Raw genomic sequence first — 26,443 nt, forward strand, 5'->3', positions numbered from 1 at the left:
TTACTGACTAGTATCAATTATGATATCTGTTTGTAGGCTGGACATAGAGAAAACATCTTGCTCAAGGAGGACTGGCAAAGGAGCCACAATACATCATCTGGCCTATGAGAAAACTGGAAGAGAAAGAAATAGGACATCAAGAACTTATAAAAAAGCTCTGGGGCATTTATTAAAGATCTGTTTCAACTAGAAGAGCAAGTTCTGACTGGTCAGGCTTTATTTAACCAGGCAACTTTAAGAAAAAGCCCTCATGGAAATGCTTCTCCAAAAAAAAACCACTCAAGGAAAAGCAAATAACTAGGACTTCAGAGCAGCATTTTTGTAAAGCTCCTCCTACCTGGACGATCATCTTAACTGCCTCTGCATTCAGCATTATTGCCCTGAACAGACTCTATCTTGAATTGTGAATAATGATGCTTGCTACAGGTTCTCACCCAAGAAGCTATGTGTGTGGCGAAGACACACCATCTGGCTCTAGCACCTGCCCAAAAGCACTGCAGGAGAGGGAAGGGTTAGAAGAAGAGTTGGTTTTTTATATGCCAACTTTCTCTACCACTTAAGGCAAAATCAAACAATCACCTTCCCTTCCCCTCCCCACAACAGACACCCTGTGAGGTAGGTGGGGCTGAGAAAGTGTGACTAGCCCAAGGTCAAACTAGCTTCATGTGGAGGAGTGGAGAAACAAATTCACTTCACCAGATTAGCATCTGCCACTCATGTGGAGGAATGGGGAATCAAACCTGGCTCTCCAGATCAGAGTTCTCCGCTCTAAAGTTAAAGTTAGTTCAAATCCCTCCCTTTAGAAGAAGCATTCTTCAAGAAACTATCATAACTGACGAAAACAAAAGTATCAATACAGTGACAGTGAAGGCCTTGATCTGGCTGAAAAGTACCAACAGCAGATGTCTTCTAGTCATAAAAAGAGCTATTTTTATTTAAGTTTGCGAGCAAGCCATCAAGTTTTAGGTTGCATCATCTGCTCTAGATCATGTACTAACCCTCTGAAGCACCCTTAAACAACCTACAAACTCAGGAAAAACAGCAATAAGCATGGGACAGTGGTACCCGTAAACTGCAAGGCCCCAGAACATGATGTATGAAAGGCATTGAAAGTGATGTGCAAAGGCGTAAAACTGTGCCCCCTACATAAAGTTAACACTTATCTCAATACTTTTATCCCCTTTATTTAGGGTTCTTTTTAGCCATGCAATAAGAGCTAATGTAAAAAATTTAGGATAATATCCTACCACTCTGCTCAGCTAGAACAGAAGGACTACAGCAGTGCAACATCAAGTCTACCAGTGCAAGAAGCTGTTTGATCAGCGTAACAGCCTCTTGGCACTGGTGAAATCTTGCACCTGATGTGCCTTGGGTAGGCAAAATGGATCACTCTCAGTCAACTAGTAGCATGGAACAATGTACAAATAAGTAAAATTATATAGAAACTAAATGTATATAGAAAAAAATTAAATACTTCAAATTTCAGGGGCACAGGAAGAAAGGAGTTCAAGGGAGGTGACTCAGCTTGTCCTCCTCCATCTACTCATACATTGCTAAAGTCTCTACCCACAACTACTCTATCTGAACAGAGGAGAGTTGGTTTTTATACCCTGATTTTCTCTACCTTTACAGAGTCTCAAACTTGCTTACAATCACCTTCTCTTCCCACCACAGACATCTTGTGAGACAGGTGGGGCTGAGAGAGTTTGGAGAGAACTGTGACTAGCCCAAGGTCACCCAGCAGGCTTCATGTAGAGGAGTGGGGAATCAAATCTGATTCTCCAGATTAAAGTCCGCCACTCTTAACACTACACCACGCTGATCTACCACCTCCTCCCACAACTAGTTTCTGGAATACACTGGAAATGTACCCTGTCCCCTTTCTTAAAATTTGCTCCAAGGTTGGGGGGGGGCTGTGGCTTTATTGGCTTCTGCCCATCCCCAAATTGGTTTCCAGTGTATTAATTATACATTCAAGTAGTGTGATATTGGGAACGTTGAGAAGCATATACACAATCTTATCTGATAATACAAGCCAACTACCACCCTTGTTAGCAAATCTGTGATAACTTTCCTGTCACCATGATCATGTTGAATAAGGATATTGAACACACAAACAGCTTTTACATTTAACACAGGCCTTGTTCAACCACCAATTATAAGCAGATGCCTGTAGCACAAACCAATTTCAAGCTATAATTAGAAGGAATTGAGCAGGAACAGTACTCTGGATCTGAACGAGTGGGGAGCTACAAAAACCTATTCATTACATCAAAAAGTGAAACATGTCCTTTAAAAGATTCCACTGACGAGGACACACAAGACCAGTAACTCCTAAGGCAGATTCCAAACCAGAAGTTTCCAAGTAGGAACAAACATTCCTTTGTCCGTTGCTTCTGAACACAGAATTACATCTATACTACGACACACCAGAGAGTCAAACCCAAGGGGATTAGTTTGGCTGAGCTATCACAAGGAATTGAATCTTCATGCACTTGGAAATGAAAAGTGAAAATGAACAAAGTTAGGGATTTTGTCAATATGTGAATACCAATAGGTTGCCTTGTTCAACCCCATTTTAAGCTAGACTTCCTATACAGTGATCTGTTCATTAAAAACTGTTTCTAATTATGCCATAATTTTATTTAGGTAATTTACATACCACTTTAAGCTATAGAACGCCTTCAACAAGGTTTTACAAAGTTCGCACATAAAACACAATCATATAAAATATTTAGGCACACAGACTAACACAAAGTAAAACCTGAGGGTAACACAATGTACTCCTTGCTACCCTCAGACACCTGGTCATCCAGTGACACTAACAAATCCTTAAGCATTCCAGCATTGGGAACCCACTCTTTCAAGAGTACAAACTCACCTAGAACAGCCTGTACACCTATTCTGAAATTGGCTTCACACCCAAACTCACAGTATTTCCTTTTTATCTGGATTAAGCTGCAGTTTGTTCACCATCAACCAGCCTTTCATTATCTCCAGACACCGGTTCAGCACATTCACTGCCTCTGTGAAAATGGAGGATGGAGACCCGGCTGAATATTGTCAACATATTGCGAACACCAGTCCAAAAACCCAGTATCTCCAAACATTTTCATGTAGATGGTGAATGTCAAAGAGGGAAGGGAAAAACTTGAGAAATTCCACAGGTCAATGGCCAAGGAGAAGACCTGAAGGTCCTCAGCACCACAAAATAGTTGAATACAGGAGAAGCCTCACATCCCATTTACTTCAGCCAATCCAGTACACTAAGTCCATTAATCAATTAATATTGGAGAAGACAGTTTTATTATCCAGTCAAGATATCGGGTTGCATTCTAGACAGCTGTTGTATTAGATGAAGTTTTCCATCGTCCCTTTCCCTGTTCAAGCTTGCAGTGTTCCCCACCCCCGAATTCCAAATTGTGCTCTGAGAAGTCAGCAGACCCCACAAACAGTATGGGGATCTGTAGGAGGAGGGGAAATCCCCAGAAATTGCTCCACCATGCTGCTGGCCAAAGCGCCTTCCAGTTCCAAAAGTTAGCTACAAGAATTTGCCTTCTGATTTTATCTTATACAGCTGCCCTCGTGTTTTAAAAGTGCATAGTTTTGTAACTCAGAAAAAAGGGAGACACCCCAGTCAGAATTTTAATTAGTGGGGCACCAGCTCTTGGTTCTTTCCTCAAGCGAAAGATAGTTCAAAATGGATGTTCTCTGAATATAGAGAACTTGGAAGTCCACCAATGAACTGAGAAACAGCCTCAAAATCAAGTCCTCGCACCTAGATGAGCCATAAACATAGGCTGTGCCACCCAATCTTTCAGCAGTCTCCTTTCCTTTGCCTTGTCCTGTCACCTTCAGCAAGCAGAGCATGCAGCTGCAAGGAGTGTGTATATGGTACCAGGCCCCAGGCTGTGCTCTGGTTCACTGGGCTGTCTAGCTACCAAATACCAACCTGCATTGCCCTCTGAACATGCTATCATTTCAAAGTCTTATCATGGCCGCTTGTCACCAACAGGCCCAAACTTGATGCACAAGAGTCGGCTATTTAGGGAATTTTCACCACCACACCCAACAATGAATTTTGTTCTTTGTCCAGAGCCCAATTACGTGACAAACTCAGACTATTTGGTTTGTGTGTTCATGTTGGAAATCTAATGCAACACGGTACTTTCTAGAGACTCCCGTAAGAGAAGATACGTTGCTTGGGACGGGCTATTTGGGCACTCAACGGCAGTGATTTATGGGGGGGAAAATACTGTTGCCATGGATCCAATCTTATGTAAACTTTCCAGGAAGGACACACAAAGCAAAGCGTAGTCAACTGCCTGTTTAAGTAGGATAGGTATGAGTTAAGAGGCACATTAGCGTCCTTGTTTTGTCTTAAGGACAAGGTGACTTAAATGGATGAATCTCTACAACCAAATCAACATCTTTACCCCATGTCTTAAGTGACTGTCTAAGCAGCTTACTCAGCATTCTGCAAACATATTTGGCCAAAAGTCCATGTTCTTGCCGGAAACACAATTGTGAAAAATAACTCCTATGATAAGAAGAGCAGAAAGAAAATCGAATACAAGCAAGTCTCAAAATATGCTGTACTACAGCTTCTAAACCTGAGTCATTATTGTACATTGCCGAGAGGTCATATTGCTCAAAAAACCAGCTGTTTGGGCCATGCGAGTCCAAACTCAACTCTCTTCAGAATACACCATTGTCTGAAGGAGTAGGAAGAAAAAAATGTAGGCCAATTATAAGGCCAGCAGTGACCAGTCTGAGGGAAAGTGCAAGTTTTATTGGTTTGTGTCTCTTAATTATTTTGGCTTATAGCTATCATTTCTTGCAAGCGTTCCATTCAAGGTCTCTGGTGGTTTGTGTGTGTGTTAAGTGCCGTCAAGTCGCTTCTGACTTATGGCGACCCTATGAATCAGTGTCCTCCAAAATGTCCTATCTTTGACAGCCTTGCTCAGATCTTGCAAATTGAGGGCTGTGGCTTCCTTTATTTAGTCAACCTCTGGTGGTTTAGCACAAAAAAACACACAACAGAACTACCTTTTGAACAAATATACCACAAGCCTAATTTGAACTCCAAGATGGTGCCACCCTCTTGTTCACATTTAGTATACTATCCTTTTAGCAAGGTATCAAGAAAGCAGGCAGTAGTGTAAGCATGACTATAACCACAGCCAGTCTCATGGATTCATATGTTCCTACGGCCACAGTTAACATTCCAGCACACATCTTTGTGATCAATCCTGACTGACTAGCCTTTATGATCAAACATTCTTTGCAAATGCAAACTATCGTCCCAACTCAAGTTCAAAAGTGAGTATCTTAGAAGCTAGGAAATTGACAGCCTTCCCTCTAAAACCTTAAACCATATTTTGTATATAGAAGATGTTTCAGTAGTCCTTCCCTGATTCATTGCCGCTCAGAGGGCTAACCGAGCCATATTGGTCTTTTTACGCTCACCTGTTTCAAAAGATGGATTTGGAAGGCCAGAGCAAAATTCTAGTTCCATGGGCCTAAAGGATATTCATTGTGCGGTCCGAAGTGGAGTTACACCCTTGTAAGACCACTGAAGTCAATGGGTTTGAAAAGGGGCACCTCTGCTTAGGGTTGCATTGGCAAACTTGCTCCGGTGCCAGAATCTCAACTGAAGGAAGCTTTATAAGCGGTTCATGATTGTGATACAGGAGTCAGCTGTCCAAAGAAAAAGTCAGAAATCCCACTGAGCCAGCAGAAGCCCATTCCATGGGCCTAAACAACTCTACAAATCCTGGCCCATGTCTGAAACTGCCACATATCAAGAAATAATTAGATTACGCCTGGATAATCTTGTAATTGCTTAAGAGCAGTAGCAAGCAATGGAAAGAAAGATTACCTGTGAAGAGATCATCATCATGACATGTGGATTGTTAACAGGCAATCTGAACCCACTCAAACAAACACACTTCAAGAATCCAAAAATATGCTCACACAAGTTCTATTCCTGTACTTAAAGTAGTAGTATATGGAGTCATTTGTTCTATGCAACAACAGATTAAGCATAACATTTTGGTGTAAGGCTTACACCTAGGTATCTTGAGAATTGACTTGAGAATGGGTAAAAAATATCTGGTATAGAATTTTCACTAATTAGGGGCAGGGCTTTCAGTGTCCTTCATAATTTTGTCCTTACTACTTACAAAGATAAACTTACACAAAATATATAAACGCACTGAAGCTGGAATAAATTGCTCAAAAAAATACAGAATGACAAAATTTGTCTTTTCTTTCAATGCAGAGTACGCAAAGCCTTGTGTTCAAATCAGAAACGCTCTGACAGAGCAACCACCTCTAACTATCTGGCATTTACCTCCAATTTATATCACATCATAACAAGGCTACAAGCTGTGAACTACAGACTTTTAGCTCTCCAATTTTTTAAACAAATATATCAGCAAGTTCTCTCAAATGCTCATTGTTACAAGATACAGCATGCAATTCACAGATGAAGAAACTGAGGTTAAGTGACTCATTTAATTACAACTGAAACACAGATTTTGCATTTGATTTTAAGTTGGACTTAAACCTGTAAATACCATTAATGAAAAAGGAATACTGAAAATACGCTGTAACACAGTAATGCACGACACTTAGACAAATGCCACTTGCACACAAACCAATATGTTTAGCCAGGCAGACAGGCAACAGTGAAAGTTCAGACATGAGAATGACAAGTGCTAAACTTTCAAAATTAAAAAGTCTCAGAATTGTGACACAAAATGGTTGATGTACTCTTCCTTTACAAAGCATAACTTAGAAATAGGGACAGTTTTATCAATACCTTGTTGGAAATCAATCCCAAGGTACAATGACAGCATTCAATCTAGTGACTAGACAGAAGACAAGTTAATTCATTGCACTTAAGATAAAACTGCATTTTATTCATAACTTTAAGAAATCAGAGCTGAATGCGACAATAACTGAACCAGGTTTCAAGCCAATAAAATATAAAATAGTTCACATTCTAATCAAGGAGACAATTTCAGCCACTGCAACACCTATACTTGAATAAAATTCAGAACTAAATCATGCTGTTACTCTTACCATTATAAAAATCTTGGAGACTTACCAGAATGTGTGCAGAATTTTTTTTTCAACAGCACTATATAAAGTTATAAGACAAACCATTTTCCCACTAGATTTTGCCTGAGTGTCAGACACAGCAGCTGTTTATACCAGCCAGTTGCTACCAGAACACCCCACAAGTGACAAAATGCACAACCGCTCTAGAGGAAGAATAATAATGCATTAAGAAGTAGAACCTGCTAATTCAAAACTGACCCACGTCTGCCCTTCAAGAGTACATAACCAACCCTGCCAACTTATTTTGCTTGTACCGTTCAGTTATTTCCACCTGCAGCTCGTTTTTTATTTCCCTTACTCATGAATAAGCACTACCCAAGGTTTCTCCAATATATATAGCTAACAAGGATTTTTGATGTGCCCAAGACCTGAAGCAGGAAGTTAGGGCAGATGGAATAAAAGGTGTAGGAAACAAGAAACTAGAAGCAAGGGGGAAGGAGTAACAGATGGGAGCCACAGAAAGAAGCTGCACCATTGTTAAGAGGGCCACACTTACCTCCCCATTTGGACATTAGGGAATGGGGGGGGGGGAGAGCTGGTAAAAATGCTAGTTTCTATGACTGCCACCATTTGTTCAAATGGTCAAAGTCAAATTCCATTGGCTTACATAGAAAAAATTATAGGGTCTGAAACAAATATTATGCAGTTTGACTTTTGGTCCCAGTTTTAGAACTGCTGCTCTAGGCTCAAGTAACCTGAAGTTAGGTCAGTTTTCTGTATCGGTGCAATGGACCATAGTTCAGTCTCTCAATGACCATAGATGAGAGGGAAGTAGTTCATAAGCCAGCAGCCCAAACTAGCAACTCTGTTGAATGCAGCAAGCCAAAAAGGAACCAGACATATAAAACAGCTGGTGGGAAGCGAAGCCCATGAGGTTCATCGTAACTTTTTTGACATGGTTATGGCACTGGGACCATTCAGTATGTGGGGATTTTGAATGAATGATAAGACAGATTTCTGTAACATTAAAAAAAACAGGCTTTCCCCTTCACAGAGAGCAAGGCTCATTGTTGTATAACTAGTCCAGTTTCTCTAAGAACTGAGGTGTTGTTCACTCAGATCAAATCTCATAACTAGCATATACTCAAAATGTGTGTGGCTTTGCTTGCTTTACTCAAAGTTTGTAACTGAGGGTTATATTTCAGATCTAAATGACCAGAAGCCAATAAGTTAAGAAGTTCTTAGTAACAATTTAAATATTTCACAGTGCATTTGAAAGAGAAGACAGCCAAGATATACTACTTGGCTGGCAGTTCTATCTGTATTTTACAAGTCCATGATAACACTATACAAGCGAAAAAAATACTATTAGGCACAATAACCTCAGCTCTTAAGCAGGATAGAAAGTGCAAGAGCCATGGTCTTGCAGTGACCAAAAAAAGCTGTTTGCATTCAAATTATGGTTATTAACAAACATTTTGCAGGGACTCTCTCAGTTGGGTGATGAAGTCTCTTCAAAAGATTAGAAATTAAGTGGGGAGGTCAGTGCCCTGTTTAGCTTCTTGACCTTTCTTTATAATTAGCAGAAGCAGTATTAGGAAAAACAAGCAAACATATGCAAAACTGGATAAGCTGTATAGGATGCAAAATTTGGCTTTTCTTGGGACAATATTCTAACACAACAGAATATCCACATTTCTAGGTTTGCCAGCAAAAGGTATGCTAGCTAACTGGACCCAAATAACACTGAAGCATATAGGTACTTGTGCAGTATATGGGAACAAACTAAAAACCATATAGAAACTGGGAGTTAGTGTTTCCCACTTTGTTAAGTTTTGTTTAATATAGCGTTCTAGATTCTAGCTGCATATGAAAAAAGTATTCTATACCATTCTTTAGATGCTAATGCTAAGAAGCTGATTATTTTCAGAAAATAACCCATTTAAGCAAGATAGTAATATTTTCCTTTAGTAATTTGCATTGACCTAAACAAAGAATGGAAAATGCACAAGTCTAGTGGCCAATATCTCAGCAAAGTGCTTCAGCTATTAGCAAGAGTAATTATTTGCTTCTCACAACTTAGTGGCATTCACCCTCACTGTTCTAGGATGACCCTCTTGTAATATAACGAAAAAGAAATATGGACTTCAAAGCAGAGAATTTATTGATTTAGTTCCATGCTAGAAGATTTCATTTGATCTTTTTATGTCCTTTGACTGAAACACCTGTATTCTCAATAAGTTTAAATATTTAGAAAACTTTAATTATAAAAAAGACAATCATTGGGTAGGGTGGGGAGACTAGATAATATTCACAAGGAAAGAAACCATTGAGGAGGTTATGAAGGGCCTTAATAGCATTTGTCTGAATGGAGTAATGCTTTAAAACAAACATTTCTTAGGAAAGGTCTTGGGTCCAACACCTTGCTAGCTATTGGTGGAAGGGGGATTTTTGCTGACTCTCCTTTCATCACACTCCCCCACACCACATATAGCACCCAGTGGTTTTTTGTGGGGGAGGGGTATAGGGAAGAGGAGACAGGACGGTTCTGTGGCTTTTGCTGAGCTCCACTTGTGCTACTTTGGTGTACCAAGCAACATGTACACTTCTTAGAAACCAATACGCCAAGTGTGTATATATAAACATGCACACTTTTCTAAACGGAGACATGCTGCTTTAAAGGGCAGATTTTGCACACAGTGTTGTGATGTCTGTTGAAAATCTGACCCTATATTATTTAACATACCTTCTGTACATTATTATACAAGTTCAAGACAATTAAAAATGTTGGCAATGGCAGCCAGTTGCTCAGCTGCAATTCATGACAACCCTAGTGGCTTTAGAACTGTGCTCCCCAACTACAGCTTAGCTTCTCTCCCAATCCCCAATGCAATCTACTGCTTCAGAGCTCAGTTTGATGGGATCTTCTGGGTACTTTTTTCATGAGAAAAGCAACCTTTTTTTAAAAAATACACGTATTTTTTTTTAAATACACGCATTTTTAAGACATGCTCCTTATTTTGTTTTGTTTTTTGGCAGCAGTCTATTTCTTCAGGAAGAATAATATACAGAATTCCCATTAATGTTCAATACGACTGACCACTGGAAAGCTGTATTTGGGAAGCACTGGTCTACAACTTGCAGTTCAATAATTTTTGAACATTCACAGAATTTTAGAGTACGGATTTGTATTATTCTTGCATAATTCAAAAGAATTACATTTTGCTAGCTGGGAACATTGTGGCCAATATATTAGTGGCATCCAGTTTTATATAGAGGGGCATTTGAAAAGCGAGTCTGAAGGAAGAAGGTGTTGAAAGCAAAGAAAGGTTATCCAAGTTACATAGGCGCACAAAAAAGCTACAAATATTACCCATGAAAGAATGCACCACAAACATCAGAATTTATTCATTTTGAACGTTTTAGCAAAATGACAAAATACCCAAGCTTACTAGATTCAACTTGTTAGCCTAGGCTTAACATTATACATTTAAATGTCAAAACTTACTATAGCCAGCATTCATGCACAACTAGAAAACATCCTTAATTTGTTTAAACCAGAAATGCACCATCAGTAACATATTAACATTATTCACTACTAAATACCGAAAGCTTGAAATTAAATTTGCCTTGGAAATGTTAACTTCACAGTAGATGTAAACTACTAGTTGGCTCACATATCAAAACAAAAAAACAAAAAACAAAAAGAAGGATTCATGCTAGTGTTAGTTTACAATTCTGCCCTAGCACTAATGCAGATCACTGTTACCTAGAATCATGTTTAATAAAAAGCAAAGTGCACACAGAAATTTACAACAATTTTAAGGACAAAAAATGGTCCTATTCATGTGGTCCCAGCAATTAACGCAAAAGTCTGACAGTATCATGAGCTCCGATGAGCTACTTATAAATACTTTAGATTACGTACAGGTATAATGAAAGAGTTCGTCTGAAATCTTCAAAAAAATGTTCCTGTTAATCCTCAAAGGGTGCTTGTTACAGCTTAAAATTTCTGTTAAATGCGTGCGTTGAATTACTTGTTATCCAAGCGTAGCAGCTGCTCCTTACCATTTATTGTTAAAGACTTTAACTGGCCATCTTCTTCAACTTCTACTCTCTCTTGTCCATTCTCAACAATTCTGCAGGACAAAAATCCATTTAATAGTCTTTTTGAAATGTTCTGAATAGCAAATCAAGTGGAACAAGAATACCTTGTCCGCAAAGTGATTAGGAGCAGATAGGCACCAAACAGCAGCAGCTAAATTTAGAAGCTTCATCTTATGCAAAAGCTTGGAACAACTGATTGCGTTTATACTACCAAAGCCTTTGTTGAATCTTTTAGATAAACCCACATTTTAAGCACAGTCCCAATTTCAGACAGACCTTAAAAAGTGTATCAAAAGCCAACACAACCAATAATTATCACATTTCTAATCCATGAAGCACTTAAAAGCCCATGAATTCCGATTCCCCCCCCACCCCACCCCATCACCAGGCATGTTAGCAGGCATACTGACTGGCTGATGTGCCACTAATGTACACAGTACGTCACCATGCTTTCTAATAAAAACTTTCAGTGACTAATTTTTTAAATAGCTTTAACCATCTTTAATATAATTTAATGTGTTTACATTACTACTATACTGAAACATTTAAGTCACTGTACCTCTTCGTAGTAATTTTTCTGCCATTCACTATTTTAGTCGAAGTCGATACTGATTTGAAGTTACCCATGCCACTGCCACCAAATGATGTTGAGGAGAATGAAGTAAGGCCCCCATGTCCCAAAGAACCAAAAGAAGTAAAACCTGGTGAGGGAATACAAATGACAGAAATGTACTTGACCAAAACAACATTCTACAGAGGCACAATGCACCACATTCCTCTAGAAAAAAACAAAGCCGTGACCAATAGCTTCTCAGGTCAAGGATTGCAATGGATAATTCTGCAACCACGTCTACTAATGGTAGCTGTTTAACTTCTGGTTTAAATATCAGCAATACTGAATACCAGCCAGTTCCACTGGGTAAATTTGTAGTGGTTTTGTTTTTGAGGACTCAACTCAAGACAAAGCTGGGATCTTTAATGCTATCAGTTTTGTTTGTTTTGTTTAAGAGCATCAATATTTTACAAAACAGTTTTGCTCCTTTTCTTTCAAATGTGAAAATTAAGTCAAATTACTTATTAGTTTGGCAAGTATTATTCAAAAAGCTGAGTCATACCATACTGAACCCAATTTACCCCATACATTAGATGGGATCCAAAAAAATCATACTACATAGCAAGTTAATTCTGAGACTGTGAAGATTTTTAAAACAGTGCATAGCATATTAACGGAACTAGATATTTCAACTAGATATTGCCCTGACCTGGCTGGCCCAGGCTAGCCTGATCTCGTCAGATCTCAGAAGCTAAGCAGGGTCAGCCCTGGTTAGTATTTGGATGGGAGACCACCAAGGAATACCAGGGTTGCTGTGCAGAGGAAGGCACTGGCAAACCACCTCTGTTAGTCTCTTGCCATGAAAACCCCCCAAAAAGGGGTCGCCATAAATCAGTTGTGACTTGACGGCACTTTACACACACACACAGATATTTCAAAGGGGGAGTCCGAAATCCCACAGGGCATACCCAAGCCTTGGGTTAGGTCTAAAGTAATACTCTGGATCCAAGTCACTATTCCCTTACATTGCTTCATCATTCTAACCCCTTTCGGCCATTTTCATGTATACTGTGGTCTCTTCAAAAGCCAGCCCATAGTTTAAGCTATGCTGCACTGCACTTTACTGTAAAAGTATTTTAGAATTTATTCAATGAGGAATTAGGTCTACCTTTGCAACTACTACACTGAATTTGTTTAATGTGCAACCTACCTGTATCAAATGAAGAAAATCCACTCCCAAAGGCAGGGAATCCACCAAAGGCAGAGAAAAAGGATCCGCCACCTCGGTTTCTGTTTCCACGTGTCCCTCGTCTGTTACCGAAAAAGTCATCAAAAGGGTCTTCTGCAAATAAAAATGAAGGGATTGTAGAAATAACAAGCACGGGGATTTCAGCACTACATACATTGTAAAGATAACATAATTTTCAGAAACTTCCTACAGTCAGTGCTTATGCCAGATTTCCCATGTTTCTCACACTCCATAAAACAAAGGTTCTCTGCCAGGCAACAAATTAAGATTGGTCTTTTTTGTGAAGAATTCCTTGATGTAGGAACAGAAGCATCTGATCTTGTAGAAAGAATGTTAGCGCATTAAAAAGATCTATATGCATCATAGCACTTTTAGTATGAATCTCTTTGGTTAACGGATCCAATTCTTTAGTCTCTCAATTCCAAAGTTTGAGTTGGTAAAACTTAACATTCAACCAACACTTCTATAAACGCACTTGAGTATTCTAAATAAAAAATTGTTTCCCGTAATAAATTACTAAAAGCTTTAAACTAAAGTTAGAAAATAAAGCAGTTTTCTAGCAAAACAGAGTAACAACTTTAGTTAAGTAACTGAGTTTTTGAAAATCTATGTCATTAAGCTAACTTTCCCCTTAATTCAGATGCATATTAAAAGCAAAAGTATTTCTATTTAGCTATTTCTGTTCCTTGGAGATAATCCAAATGCTAAACAAAAGCCAAGTTATACTTCAAACAGTGCACCATAAAGAGTACAAATTGCTCAATATAAAGATTTTCCACTTATGTTGTCAGCAAACAGTCAAGACTGCAGACTGCAAGAGGAAGACTGCAAAATACGCACACGATTAGAAAGAAATCATCCGTCTTAAAAGTAACCCAATATCAACATTTGTACAGTTAAGTGTCTGAAACCAGAAATGTTCAATGTTTGCAGAGACATATCACCCCACAGCATTATTAGTTTCTTACAAAAGTGAATGTATATAAAGTCTGCATTACGACCAGCTTGGCCTATTTTACAAGGTGGTTGTATGGATTAACATACGCTGAGTGCTCTGAATACTTGAAAATGCCATAAAAGCATTAAGTAACGGCACTATCAATTCAATAGTTCCCTTACGGCATGAGAAAAAGAACCTGTATATATACAAAAAGCCATGAGGAACTCTTTCAGTATAAGAAACATTATTCTATTTGGTGTCGCCCACTTCAATTTTTGTGTCTGTTTCAGAAGCACTTATAGTTCAAGTCAAGAAAAGAATAACTGAGAAACACGCATGAAGTTAGATTTGCACACAAATAAGGGCAGCAATAATGGAAAGGTGCAGTAATTATTCAGACTTTGGCCATGATTATAATAGGGGTGTTCATATTATGCAAACCCAAGGATTCTTGTCAAAAAAGTAGGAGTACCTAATCTATTTTCTAGGTACACTCACCAATGAGAAGAGACACAATGATTCACACTCACCAAGCATTACAACAGATTTGCAAATGAGGCCTTAAAACCCACCTTCATCAAATGGAAGAGAGGAGCAACCTCTACATGAACATTTTATGACCATGCTTACATGTGGTAATTCGTTAAATGTATTTCTTCTACTTAACTGTATAGTCTAATATGAATTGCTTAATTGCTAAAATACAGATAAATACAAGTAAATGGGGTACCCTGCCTAGCACTAAACTCTAAAATGAATCAATCTGAAGGAATCCTACGGATAGGACCAGAACATACATTTTAACTCAGCAAATATATCTTGAGGATTTAGCATGAGTCATTCCAAGCATCACAAGAAAAACAAAAGGCTTGCAAGTTAGTCCAACAGATTTATCGTGTATAACATTTAATGTAAACTGCCCAGTTTATTTCTGCTAGTCAACAGAATGACTCACATACTATGAAGGTCACTCAGAAGCTATATTATATTACTAGCCACTATTATGCATCTATATATAGCCAGTTCTTTTAAAAAGTTACTTGATGTTTACATATTACAGAACTCAGTCAAATTGAATTGTACAATTAAAAGACTGTAAATGTAGTGTGAATGTAAAGCATAAAACAACGTGAAATCAGTCGTACTCTGGTTACATTATACTAGTACCGTTTACATGAAAGTCAAGGTCTCAACCCTGCAGGGACCCCACATTTCCTTCTGCTATCACCATAACAATGAGCCCTGGACATATTTGCCATTGTTTGTTTGTTTTTCTACCTCTTCCCATGCAATTCTAGCCCTTTCACATGGCCATTTAAGGGTGGTAGCCACAATGTTATGATAGATAGCTTACTAGCCTCCATTATCACTATCTGCTGCATTAAAATTTTGGCCTGTCTCCGTGCACAGCCCACAATGCACCCCAAATACTAAAAACGTCAAATCTAAAAAAACTGTACAGAAACTAGAAGAGAGGTAAATCTGCTATTCTAGAACTTGAGGAAGATCTTTAGTTGTGCACAGTTAATTTTATCTTAGTTTTGTGTTGTATTAAGAACTGGGGTGATCAGGTTACACAAGCCAGCTAGTCATTATGTCAGATGTCTCCAGTAAGCAACAACCATCTGAGCTCCTCTCCAATAAGCCACAGCCATCTGAGTTCTTGTTATCAGGGCAGCTACTGCCCTCCACATTGAAGATCTCTAATATTAACACAGAAGCTTTAAAAAAGCCACTGAAATTCTGCAATGCAGAATTGAGTGTAACCGGACAGGTGGCCACCAGGTTGTTCTGGGATTCTTCTATCTGCTCTCAAATTTTTCCTGTGCAAAATTTTTCCTGGGTGTCCAGCTGCCTACACCATGACAAGTACAGTGTGGAACAACACACGAAAGTTCCTATAGAATCTGGTGGGCAGTTATTTATCCATGTATGAGCCTTCAAGAGAAAAGAAACTGTGTAAGAACACAACAAATAGTGTCTCAAATTTCACAAGAAGACACTTGTGGTACAAACAGACTATTAGACTAATCTATTCCGTTTGGAGAATTTATATTCTGCCGTTCAGCATACACCTCTCAAGGTAGCTTACAGAAAACAAAAATATGAAACTGCAAGAGATGAAACAATTAAAAAGCAATAATATAAAATAGCTTTAAGCTCTAAAGTAGCGAGAACATAATCAATGGGGTAAAACAAGAAAAAGATCTTAAATACCACTACAAGCATGAGAATACAGGTCAGGTTTCGCCTAGAGGTCAACAAAGATTGCATCAGGCAAACATGTCTAAGGAAGAAGTTCCAAAACCAGTGCTTGGGTGTTTTCAATTTCCATCTGAAGGCAGCACCAATCTAAATCACAGGCAATATATGCCACATCATACAATGATAAGGTATGACAGTGGTTAGGGTAATGGGATGTTGGTAAAAATAACACTACCAAAGAACTCAGTCACTTCCAGAATGATGATTAACACTAGGTATTATTGTCGAAGGCTTTCACGGTCAGCGTTCATTGGTTCTCGTAGGTTATCCGGGCTGTGTAACCGTGGTCTTGGTATTTTCTTTCCTAAAAATACCAAGACCATGGTTACACAGCCCGGATAACCTACGAGAACACTAGGTATTGTTTACTATATTTTGTAACAAGTAAATAAGAGATAAATGATATCCATTTGCATTCTGTTTTATCATGCAATTTTTTGTTGTTGTGCTGCTGTGATGTCCAGTATAAGTTCATGTTTCTGTAGAATATTAGTCAGTTTTTTAAAAGAAAGAAAACTTATGCAAGGCTCAATACTGCTTTTAACCACCAAGAGTGAATAGCTGAACAAGCCCCAAACACTATCAAGAAACCCTTATACATCTTAAGTGGCTCAGAAAAGTAAGGCAATATGAGAAGTGGGTCACAAGAATATGTGCTTTTTGGTTCGGGGGAAAAACCAGAAATGGACTATGTGTACAGCAGGGCAACATAAGAAAACAAATACCTGCAATGCGTCCAAACAAAACCACCAGTTGCTTTACAATTTACACTACCTCATCCAACAGTCTGTAAGTGTATGGACATTCTGTATTTTGGGTTTTGAATTATAACAAATAAACTGTCTCATCTCGTATCTTCGGGACCGCCTCTCTTGGTACACCTGCCGAAGGACATTACGTTCTGCCAATAGTAACTTGTTGATGATCCCTGGCCCCAGGAGTGTGTGGCTGTCCTCAAAAAGAGCCAGGACCTTTTCGGCCCTGGCACCAGCCTGGATGCTCTGCCTGGTCACATCAGAGCTTTTCTACCAGGCCTATAATTGAGGGCAGTTCATCAATGCTGGCCTCCCTATCCTACCCCCCCCTTTTCTGTATAATTGGTCTTTATAGTGGGGGAGGCCTGCCTGCTTGGCTATGTCATCTCTTGCTAAAGCGGGCCCTGCAATAAGCTGTGTGCAATCTATTTTTAATAGTCTTGTTAATAACTGGGGAATTTGTATCTATTATTGGATGTTTTAACTAGTATTTTTAATTGATATTTATGTGTATGCTTTATTGTTGTTCTCCGCCCTAAGCCTGGTTTTGGCCAGGGAGGGCACACTAGAAATATAATAAAATAAATTAAAAAAATCTGTAACACCCATTCAACATTGAATCATGTTAATGAAATGGTAACAAACAAACAAAAAGTTTCAGCCAATATCCTGAAGGGGTAATATTAGATTGTAACTGCCTTGAAGAGTTATCAGTCATCTCCGCTCATTAATATTTATCTGTTTATTCTGGCAGATTAACATTTCAATAATTCAGTACATAGACTTCAGAATTCCTAGTATCTACCATGGATAAGTAGGAGGTAGATTTACAGTGCACAAATACAGAGAGATCAGTTCAGACTTCAGGGTGTTAGAAGTAGTTCTGTACTCCAGTTTTTAGAAGCATTTTGCTAATTAAGCCTCAGCTCTCTGCAATTTCACCTTCAATGGGGCATTTTAATTACTGCTTATGCAATGTCAATGTAAAACCAGCATTTGAGTTCTTTTAGTTAAGTCTGGTTATAAAAATATTCACATCACTTCTGAAGCTAGTAAGCCAGCAATACTGCAGAGTTTGCAGTAGCATTTAAAATAAGCTAGAGCTACAATTTCTTTATGCTACCTCAACTTAGTACCCTTCAGAGAAATAAAGAGACATCTTAGATTGCTTAAACAATTTTATTAAAGACTTCCACAGAAGTCTTCCAACTCTGATCCTATACTGATTTCTTCTTCCACATCCTCCAAGATTATATTGCTAGGTTCTTCTACCCACTCTTCCGACACTAAACTTGCTTCCTCCTCTAGAGCCTCTTCTACTACTCCTTCAGAGTTCTCTTCCTCCACTAGAAGTTCTTCCAGATCAACAGATCCTTCATCGTTATCTTCAAGCATCTCAACAAAATCTTCACCATATTCTTCTTCTAGCTCTTCCTCAAACTCCTCTACCATTTCTCCTATTGACTCACTACTATATACTTCCTCCAGCTCCTCTATGGAACCTTCTTCTGATCCTTCATAAGACTCCTCTGGCAGCCAACTGATAATCACTGAGTAGGCATCTAAGAAAAGTATCAATTGTACTTGTGTCAATTCATACGTAATCTGCTATTAAACAATACAAGCTACCTTGAGTTGCAAAATCCTCACTCATCTATCAATTAAATCCATCATGGACACTGAAAGCAAGTATTGCCAGCTTAAGAATTATTCAATATTAAGAGTTTTCTGTTTTGAAAAGGCAGTTTTTAATGAAATTACAGTGAATGGGTGGCACATTCCAGTTAAGATAGTGTTTTAAGTGTATATAATGATGCAAGATTTAAGCAGTGTGTCATAGTTGAGGTCTTTGCTCCAACTGCCTTCTGTTGCTTGCTAGTGAAGATGCTTGATCTATACTATTACACAGTTCTTAGTGTAAAGAATTCTGATGATCCAGTAAAATATGCCTTATTTACATAAAAGGAAATTTAACTCCAATCACTAGTCCCTCAAATGTAGGTTCAGAGAGGCAAATCAGCTACCAGAAGTGTCTACATTATTTGCCAATGGAATGGCTCTGCTAACCTCCCATACACACAAAGCCCTTCTATGAATAGAAGGAGAAAGGCTTAACAGAGCCTCTTCTCTATGGGGAAATGGATTTTAGATCATTAAATAATAATCAGTTCTCAGACATGTTCCTTTCCATGCTACTTAATTCAGAAAAACTGGGAAAGCATTCAAGTGGCTCTTCAAAGATCCAGAGCTGCAGAGGCAAAACTTTTCACATTATGCTTTTTTTCTCCTTAGATACACAGCTTGTGGATGATAAAGCCTGTTACCTGGTCCTTTAATCCCTCTTCACCTCTATGGTAGGGGCAAGGTAGATGTCATTCTCCTGTCTTCACAGGTAGCCAAGGAGAAAGGATTTCTACCCAACCACGTACAATTCAGGCTTCAAGATTAAAGGGATCAGGATGTGCTCCCTTCATATTAGACTGCAAAATGTGTCTGCATCACATCAGCAAGTTTGAACAACTTATAGCTCATATCTTATGGCTGATCATGATGGTGAAGTGTCAGAAGAAAAAATGGTTCAGAAGCACTTCATTTGTCCAGTTTTCCACACTTGCAAAGCTTCATGCATACTCTCCCGAAGCATGGGTACTAGGCAGACTGCATTAACTCAGCCTGCACATCTCAGCCAACTACTAATGTGTGTTCAAAGAAGCCAGCAATGCATGTATTAGTCATATGGAGTGCTTATATCATCTAAATGGAGACTATGCTAAACCAATATGATGTGAAGGTAGCAGACATGAGTCTTCCATTCAGGCAAAACAAATGGTGAATGAAAGGCGAAAGAGCAGAGAGGTTTTAAAAAGTATAAAAGACAGTGATACTTAGGAGCCCAATTATAGTATATCTGCAGCAAAATAAAGAATGCCAGGAAAAGACCAGCGTATTTTATCACCAACACAAATATCAAGATTTTCAATTCCAACATACCAACATCCATATGTCAAACACTCACCAAAGAAGTCAAATGAAAATGGGTCCCTTCCACCAAAAAACTCCCTGAAGACATCCTCTGGGTTTCGGAATGTAAAACCATATTCAAATGGACTGTCATAATGGCTTCCACCTGCAAAAGAGAGGATCTCATTGTCACACATCAGCTCCTCAAGTTACTAATGCATTGAAACTTTAACATTTGGTTTTTGCTTTCATTTATACAGGTCTCAAAGAAACCAATAATAAGTTCAGCTATCAATTTCCTTTGAATAGTGTTATTGTCTGTATTACACCTTAAGAACTTTAGATGAGATGCTAATCAGGAAAGCTAGGGCCATTTTTATTACCACCTTCTTTAGAATCTTTATTTTTACCTAAAACTCCCCCCCCAAAAAACCCTCTTAAAGCTAAACTATAAACAGAGCTCATTCCAGTGAAGTAGTTAATTTAGTTTGAACTCTTCCAAATTTCATAATCTACCAATGTCCCCCCTCACGCACAATAATTTAACTACTCAGTTTCCATAAATACAAAACTTAAATCTGAGAATAAGAGGACTAAGATGTTCTAACTATTTTAAGAAAGACAGCCATGCTAGTCTGGTGGTGGTGGTGGAAAGTGCCTTCAAGTTGCAGCCGACTTATGGCGACCCCGTAGGGTTTTCAAGACAAGAGACATTCAGAGGTGGTTTGCCATTGCCTGCCTTTACGTAGCGACCCTGGTATTTCCGTGGTATTCTTCCATCTGAATACTAACCATGGCTTACAAGATCTGATGAGATCAGGGTATCTTAGACCATTACAGCAAAACAAAGAGAGAATCTTGTGGTTACTTCTATGGCATAATTATTTGCAGTTTCACAGCACAAGACTTCTCTAGTAATTTTATTTGCTGTAAATGTAAGATTGAGAGCTTACTTTCCATACAATTAAACCATTATGTGAATAAGCAATATTTTAGTTCTACAATTAATGTCTGTTTGGAGAAAAATGTAGATGTATCTTTATAGCTAAAAGTCATTTATTTTTAATTTTTATTTTTTGTCATCAAGTCAGATTTAACTTATGGCTACCCCTGGTGGGATTTTCAAGGCAAGAGATGTTCAGAAGTGGTTTGCCATTGCCTGCCTCCACATCACAACCCTGGTCTTCCTTGGAGGTCTCCCATCCAACTATTTGCCAGGTTCGACCTTGTTTAGTTTATGATATCTGACAAGATCAGGCTAGGCTAGCCAGGCCAGACATCATTTATACTAATTTTTTAGTATAAAATAATTTTTAAAAAAGTAAAAAAAAAACAAATTCTTACATACCTCCTCCATTTAATCCTTCTTTTCCATATCTGTCATAGATGTCACGTTTTTTAGCTATAAAAAACAGGGAATAGTTAAGGCAAACTACTCGGGTATCAAACTATCTTCATATCATCATATTTGCTCCAAGCTTGAATTGTTGTTTGTTTGTTTTTTGCATAATTTAGGAGTACCACTCAAGCATATAAAAGTCCCAGCCATGTTATGTGGGTGGCCTGGTTTTCCTGCTTTTGTGAATGGCACAGGGGTCATGTCACTATTAGACATTTGTTAAATTAAAAAAAACCTGACAGATGCAGCCAAGACATAGAGACCAATTTATGACAGTGAAAGCAGATTTGTGCGGCACCTTAAGGACCAATGAAGACATTGTGGCATAAGATTTCAAGAACTGTATGCAACTTCATGGATCTGATAAAGTGGGCTCAAGATCGGGAAAGCTTATGCCACAATAAATGTGAGTCTTGGGACAACTTAAAACAGGCCTTAAGTTTTCTTTGGCTTTATGTGCTACCCAAAAATTTAAGAGCCAGACTTATTTTTCAGTCTTCAGGTTTTTATATTTTAACGAGTGGGGGACCCACAAGAACTTGTGGGGGGCATCCCATTTCCCCCCTCCCGCTATTTTCACTTGCCTGACAGCCCCCACAGCCTCTTCCCTTTTCCTGCTTCCTTCTCTTTCCCACCACAAACCAGACTACCTTTTTATCTGCCCCCCTTTAGCTATATTATTTATACCCCACCTTTCTCCACAATGGGGACGCAAACCAGCTTACATCATTCTCCACTCTTCCATTTTATCCTAACCACCCTATGAAGTAGGATAGGCTGGGAGTGTGTGTGATGGGCCCAAAGTCACCCACATGAACTTCCACAGCAGAATGGTGATTCCAACCTGGGTCTCCAAGATCCTAACCTGAAACTCTAACCATTCATTACACCACACTGGCTATTTTGGGGTAGCTGTGGTTGAAGAGTACTAAGCTGCTGGGCCTGGGTGAGTCATGCAAATCTCATGGTAGCACAAGTTGCCCAGTGGTTGCCTCTGAGCCTGGTCCCCATGAGTCCTCCCTCATAGGGCAGAACAGCCTGAAATGGCCCGGCGCTCCCCTGCCCCCGCCGCCTTTTACTGACAGAAACCAAGGCATGAAAGCTGGCAAGTGCTCCTTTTATTATTTTGGGGAGTTTTATCCCTAATTTTTTTTTAAATCAGATTTTTCTACCAATCTGGGACTTTCCTCTGGTTTGTAGAAAGATCCATCTTGTCTGTGCATGATCCCAGTCTCTGGATTTAAGTATATACAAATGGGGCCCATGTTGATAATTAGATATATGAATGACCATACTTTTTAATTATTGTTCCACAACACCGAAAGTTAAACTCTTCAGAATTTCTGGTAACTTTTTTAAAGCTATAACAAAAAGTGGTGTAGTGTGTAAATAAACATGGGGTAACCCTGACTGTCCTCACAACGAAAAGCTAACCTCTATCCCCCACCTAAATAAGCTTTGTACTTTTTACCAAGAAGCACTTAACAATAAATTACTGTTGAAAATACTAGGTGCCACAATGAAATTTCTGAGTGCCCTGGCACCTGGTATTTGTCAAATCTTGATTTAAAGACTTATTTTTTTCCTAAGGGAAGAATACTGAGCAGGGTGTTTTTCAATCTTGGCAAAGAATCAGCTTGATCAAGCTTGACAAGACTAAAGTAGAAATTCCATCATACACAGCTACGTTAAGGCATGAACAAGCTCTTCGGCTAGTAATCATTTTAAGAGATTCCTGTTGAGAACTATGAAGAAGACCTGTGCCTTTATGATTACAACTTATGAATTCTAAATCAGAACAAACCCCACTTCTGTAACAAGGTGAAAGTTTTCCAACAAGAAAAATTCATGCAAGCTATATCCTAGCTACAGAAGATAATTTGTCAGCTCAATCAGAAGTAGCAGTGGAAAAAAGTAATGACCACCAAATAGGGGAATCCTGTAACAAACATTTATGGGAAGAAATTCATAGACCATCACTATTCTTGGAGACTAATGGCAGTTCTAAAGCAAGATGAAGGTGGCCACAAGCTCCTAACTCCTATGTAATATTTCCTAATTTCAGATGTGGATCTTATTATTTGATATTCTGATGCCAAAATTCATAGCCAATATAGATTTTATAACACTAGAAACTAATTTAAGTCATGGAAGAGACAGGTCCCTGCTTTAGGGTTTCCCTCAAGAAAAACGGTCATTCACTACCCCTAAATACCCTCTTAATACTCACCATCTGACAGGACCTCATACGCCTCAGCTAGTTGTTTAAACTGCCTCTCTGCTTCTTCTTTGTTATCTGGATTTTTATCAGGGTGCCACTTCAATGCTAGTTTACGGTACCTGAAATGAAAGCGCCCAGTTATTGTTCAGTATGCTAGTTTTACATATGCTAGATCAGGGGTGGCAAACATAAGGCCCGGGGGCTGGATTCAGCCCCTTGAGAGCTCTTATCCAGCCCACAAGCCAGCCAAGGCAGCCATGCAAGCACACACACGCACCATTCTCAATCTGGGCCAGTGAGGCATGGCCCAGCCCAACCAAGTGACATTTAAGTCAAATCTGGCCCTCGTAACAATGGAGTTCGACACCCCTGTGATAGACAGTACATACAAAATGAGATAGAACTAAACTCTTGAACTTTAACAGCAAGCTAATAGACATGTGCCTCAAAACGTTGGAACCAAATGTAGACATTATTTTTATTATATTTATACCCTGCCCTTTCCCTGCCAGAGCAGGGCTCAGGGAGGCTTACATTCAACAATAGGCATCATAATACTCCAATAAATTGATATACAGTAACTAATTTAAAATCTAACCTAAAAATACATTATGTAACAATATAAAACTAATCAATTTAATCAAAATGGCTCTAAATATCTTCTGTATTAGTACCAATACTGTTGAAATTGCTCAGTGGAAGGCGGAAGTTAACCGCTAAAAGATAATATAAAATAGTATAAAGTATGCCTGGTGGAACAGCTCCATCTTACAGATAAATCCCGCAGGGCCCTGGTCTCATTTGACAGAGCATTCTACCAGGCCACGGCCGAAAAGGTTCTGGCCCTAGTCGAGGACAACCAGATATTTCTCGTGCCAGGGACCACTAACAGGTTGGTATTTAATGAGCAGAAAGCTCTTTGAGGGGCATACCAGGAGAGGCGGTCTCACAGATACAATGGTCCCAGATAGTTTATGGCTTTAAAGGTTAATACCAAAACCTTAAACCTGATCCAGTATTCAACTTGGAGCCAGTGCAGTTGGTGGAGCACCGGTTGGATATATGCTCCGTATGGGGTCGTAGTAAGGACCCTCACCACTGCATTCTGGACAACCTGAAGCTTCCAGAGTGGCCTTAAGGGCAGCCCTGTGTAGAGCGAGTTGCAGTAGTCTAGCCTAGAGGTGACCACTGCATGGATCGCAGTGGTCAGGGAGAGAGGCAAGTAGGGCACCAGCTGTTTAGCCTGGAAAAGATGAAAAAATGCAGTTTGGGCTACATTCGTGACCTGGGCCTCCGCTGATAAGGAGGCATCCAGTACCATACCCAGGCTCTTCACGGTAGGTGCAGGTGTTAGTTGCACCCCTTCAAGAGCAGGCAGCATCTGCCCACCTCTGCCCCTTCCCAGCCACAGGACCCGTCTTTGATGGATTTCATTTCAGCCAGCTTTGCTTCAACCATTTCACTACAGCCTCCAGGCTCCTAGTCAGATGTTCTGGGGCGGTATCCGGCCGGCCACCAACAGATATAGCTGGGTGTCATCTGCATATTGATGACAGCCTAGCCTGAAACTCCGCACCACCTGGGCAAGGGGACACATATAAATGTGAAACACTGGGGAGAGAATCACCCCCTGAGGGACCTCCACCCACCAATGGGTGTCATGGTGAAACTCTCTCCCCTAGCGCCGTCCTCTGTCCCCAATCTCGGAGAAATGAGAAACAATAAATGAACTGAAAATATTGTTTGTACAAACAAATATGGTTTGTTCAGGAATCATCATTTATGCAGTAGATGTTACATCAATTTTTTCATACTATACATACTGAATGAGGAACCTTGGAGCCTCCTGTTTTCTAATTGGACTCCATCTCACAGCAACCATTTTGCTGCAGGATGCACGAAAACTGTCAAAATTCAGGGGTACCCATGCCCACAGGTGTGCCTAAGCCCTAATTATTCTCTGATCTTCCTGTCTTATTAATGAACACCAGCCCAGGCCTTCAGGGACAGAGGGGAAGACCCTATACCTCTGTGAACCTAACAGCAAAAGTAAATGTTTTATGTATTTAAAGACAAATTCAGAAATACTATTGTTCTATAACTTCTGGCAGCTCACTTACAACTTATCAAACTCAAACATGTATGAAAACTGATATCTAATTAATAATACATAAAAATTGGTAGTACGGGGAGTATAGAAGCAGTAGCAGTTACATCAGTAAACACTGTTAACATAACATGGTCAGTGAGAAAAATATTTGCTACAAAGTTACACATGTACGTCTTATTTGTTTTAATTTCATTTCTTTATTAAGAAGAGGGTGCCTAGAAATCCACAAGTATATGCACCATAACTTGCTCTAAAGTTTTAAATACAATCACTTACGCTTTTTTGATGTCTTCTTGTGAAGCATGCCTATGCACTCCTAGAACTTCATAATAATCCACCATGTTTTATATTTCTTTGTTACCAAAGTTCTGAAAAAAGAAAACAAGGCCTTATTTTACTAACACTGCAAATTTCCATTGAAAAGGCATGTGGCTAAAAACACATGTCCTTTAACGGATTATTTTGTATTATCACAATAGCCGCTGATCAGTAAAATCTATAATAGGCACCAAGCTGCTTTTCAATACAGCTGAAAGATGTAAATTTGCTTCATTACACTTCTTCTAAAATATGTTCCAAACTTCTTTTCCTTTGTGGTTTGATCCATTCTAATTGGCCTTTTTTACTGCAGACTACTATGGAGAGGCCCTGTGATGGAACCAGTCTAAAAATATGTTAAATGCAGAGGCTGACAGCTTGAGAGAAAAACCGGTCCGCCTCCATCCACAGAAATCAGAAAGGGAGAGCTACTCAGCATAACTGCAACAGACTCTTCTGACTGCCGACTGCGCTTCCATGCTTGCTTTGCCCCAACA

At 39.2% G+C, this 26,443-nt stretch overlaps 1 protein-coding gene across 2 annotated transcripts in view; it reads right to left on the reverse strand.

Moving 5' to 3' along the window:
* The window catches only part of DNAJB6 (DnaJ heat shock protein family (Hsp40) member B6), a 53,323-nt gene extending 27,342 nt beyond the window's left edge, over positions 1 to 25,981 (reverse strand). Inside the window, exons 1-7 of one of the 2 annotated variants that reach the window (XM_056857649.1) lie at positions 25,905 to 25,981; positions 23,528 to 23,637; positions 21,247 to 21,300; positions 19,954 to 20,064; positions 12,939 to 13,070; positions 11,735 to 11,876; positions 11,137 to 11,207 (exon numbers count right to left, since the gene is read on the reverse strand). In XM_056857649.1, coding sequence (XP_056713627.1) covers positions 11,137 to 11,207; positions 11,735 to 11,876; positions 12,939 to 13,070; positions 19,954 to 20,064; positions 21,247 to 21,300; positions 23,528 to 23,637; positions 25,905 to 25,969 — 685 coding nt within the window. In that variant the 5' untranslated portion in view covers positions 25,970 to 25,981. Of the gene's footprint in view, positions 1 to 10,449; positions 11,208 to 11,734; positions 11,877 to 12,938; positions 13,071 to 19,953; positions 20,065 to 21,246; positions 21,301 to 23,527; positions 23,638 to 25,904 lie in introns of those variants that run through there. The other variant, XM_056857650.1, reaches the window with a different exon arrangement.
* Positions 25,982 to 26,443: the final 462 nt, after the last annotated feature.

This window comes from Euleptes europaea, chromosome 11 (genome assembly GCF_029931775.1).
Source record: "Euleptes europaea isolate rEulEur1 chromosome 11, rEulEur1.hap1, whole genome shotgun sequence".
Classification (NCBI taxonomy): Eukaryota; Metazoa; Chordata; class Lepidosauria; order Squamata; family Sphaerodactylidae; genus Euleptes; species Euleptes europaea.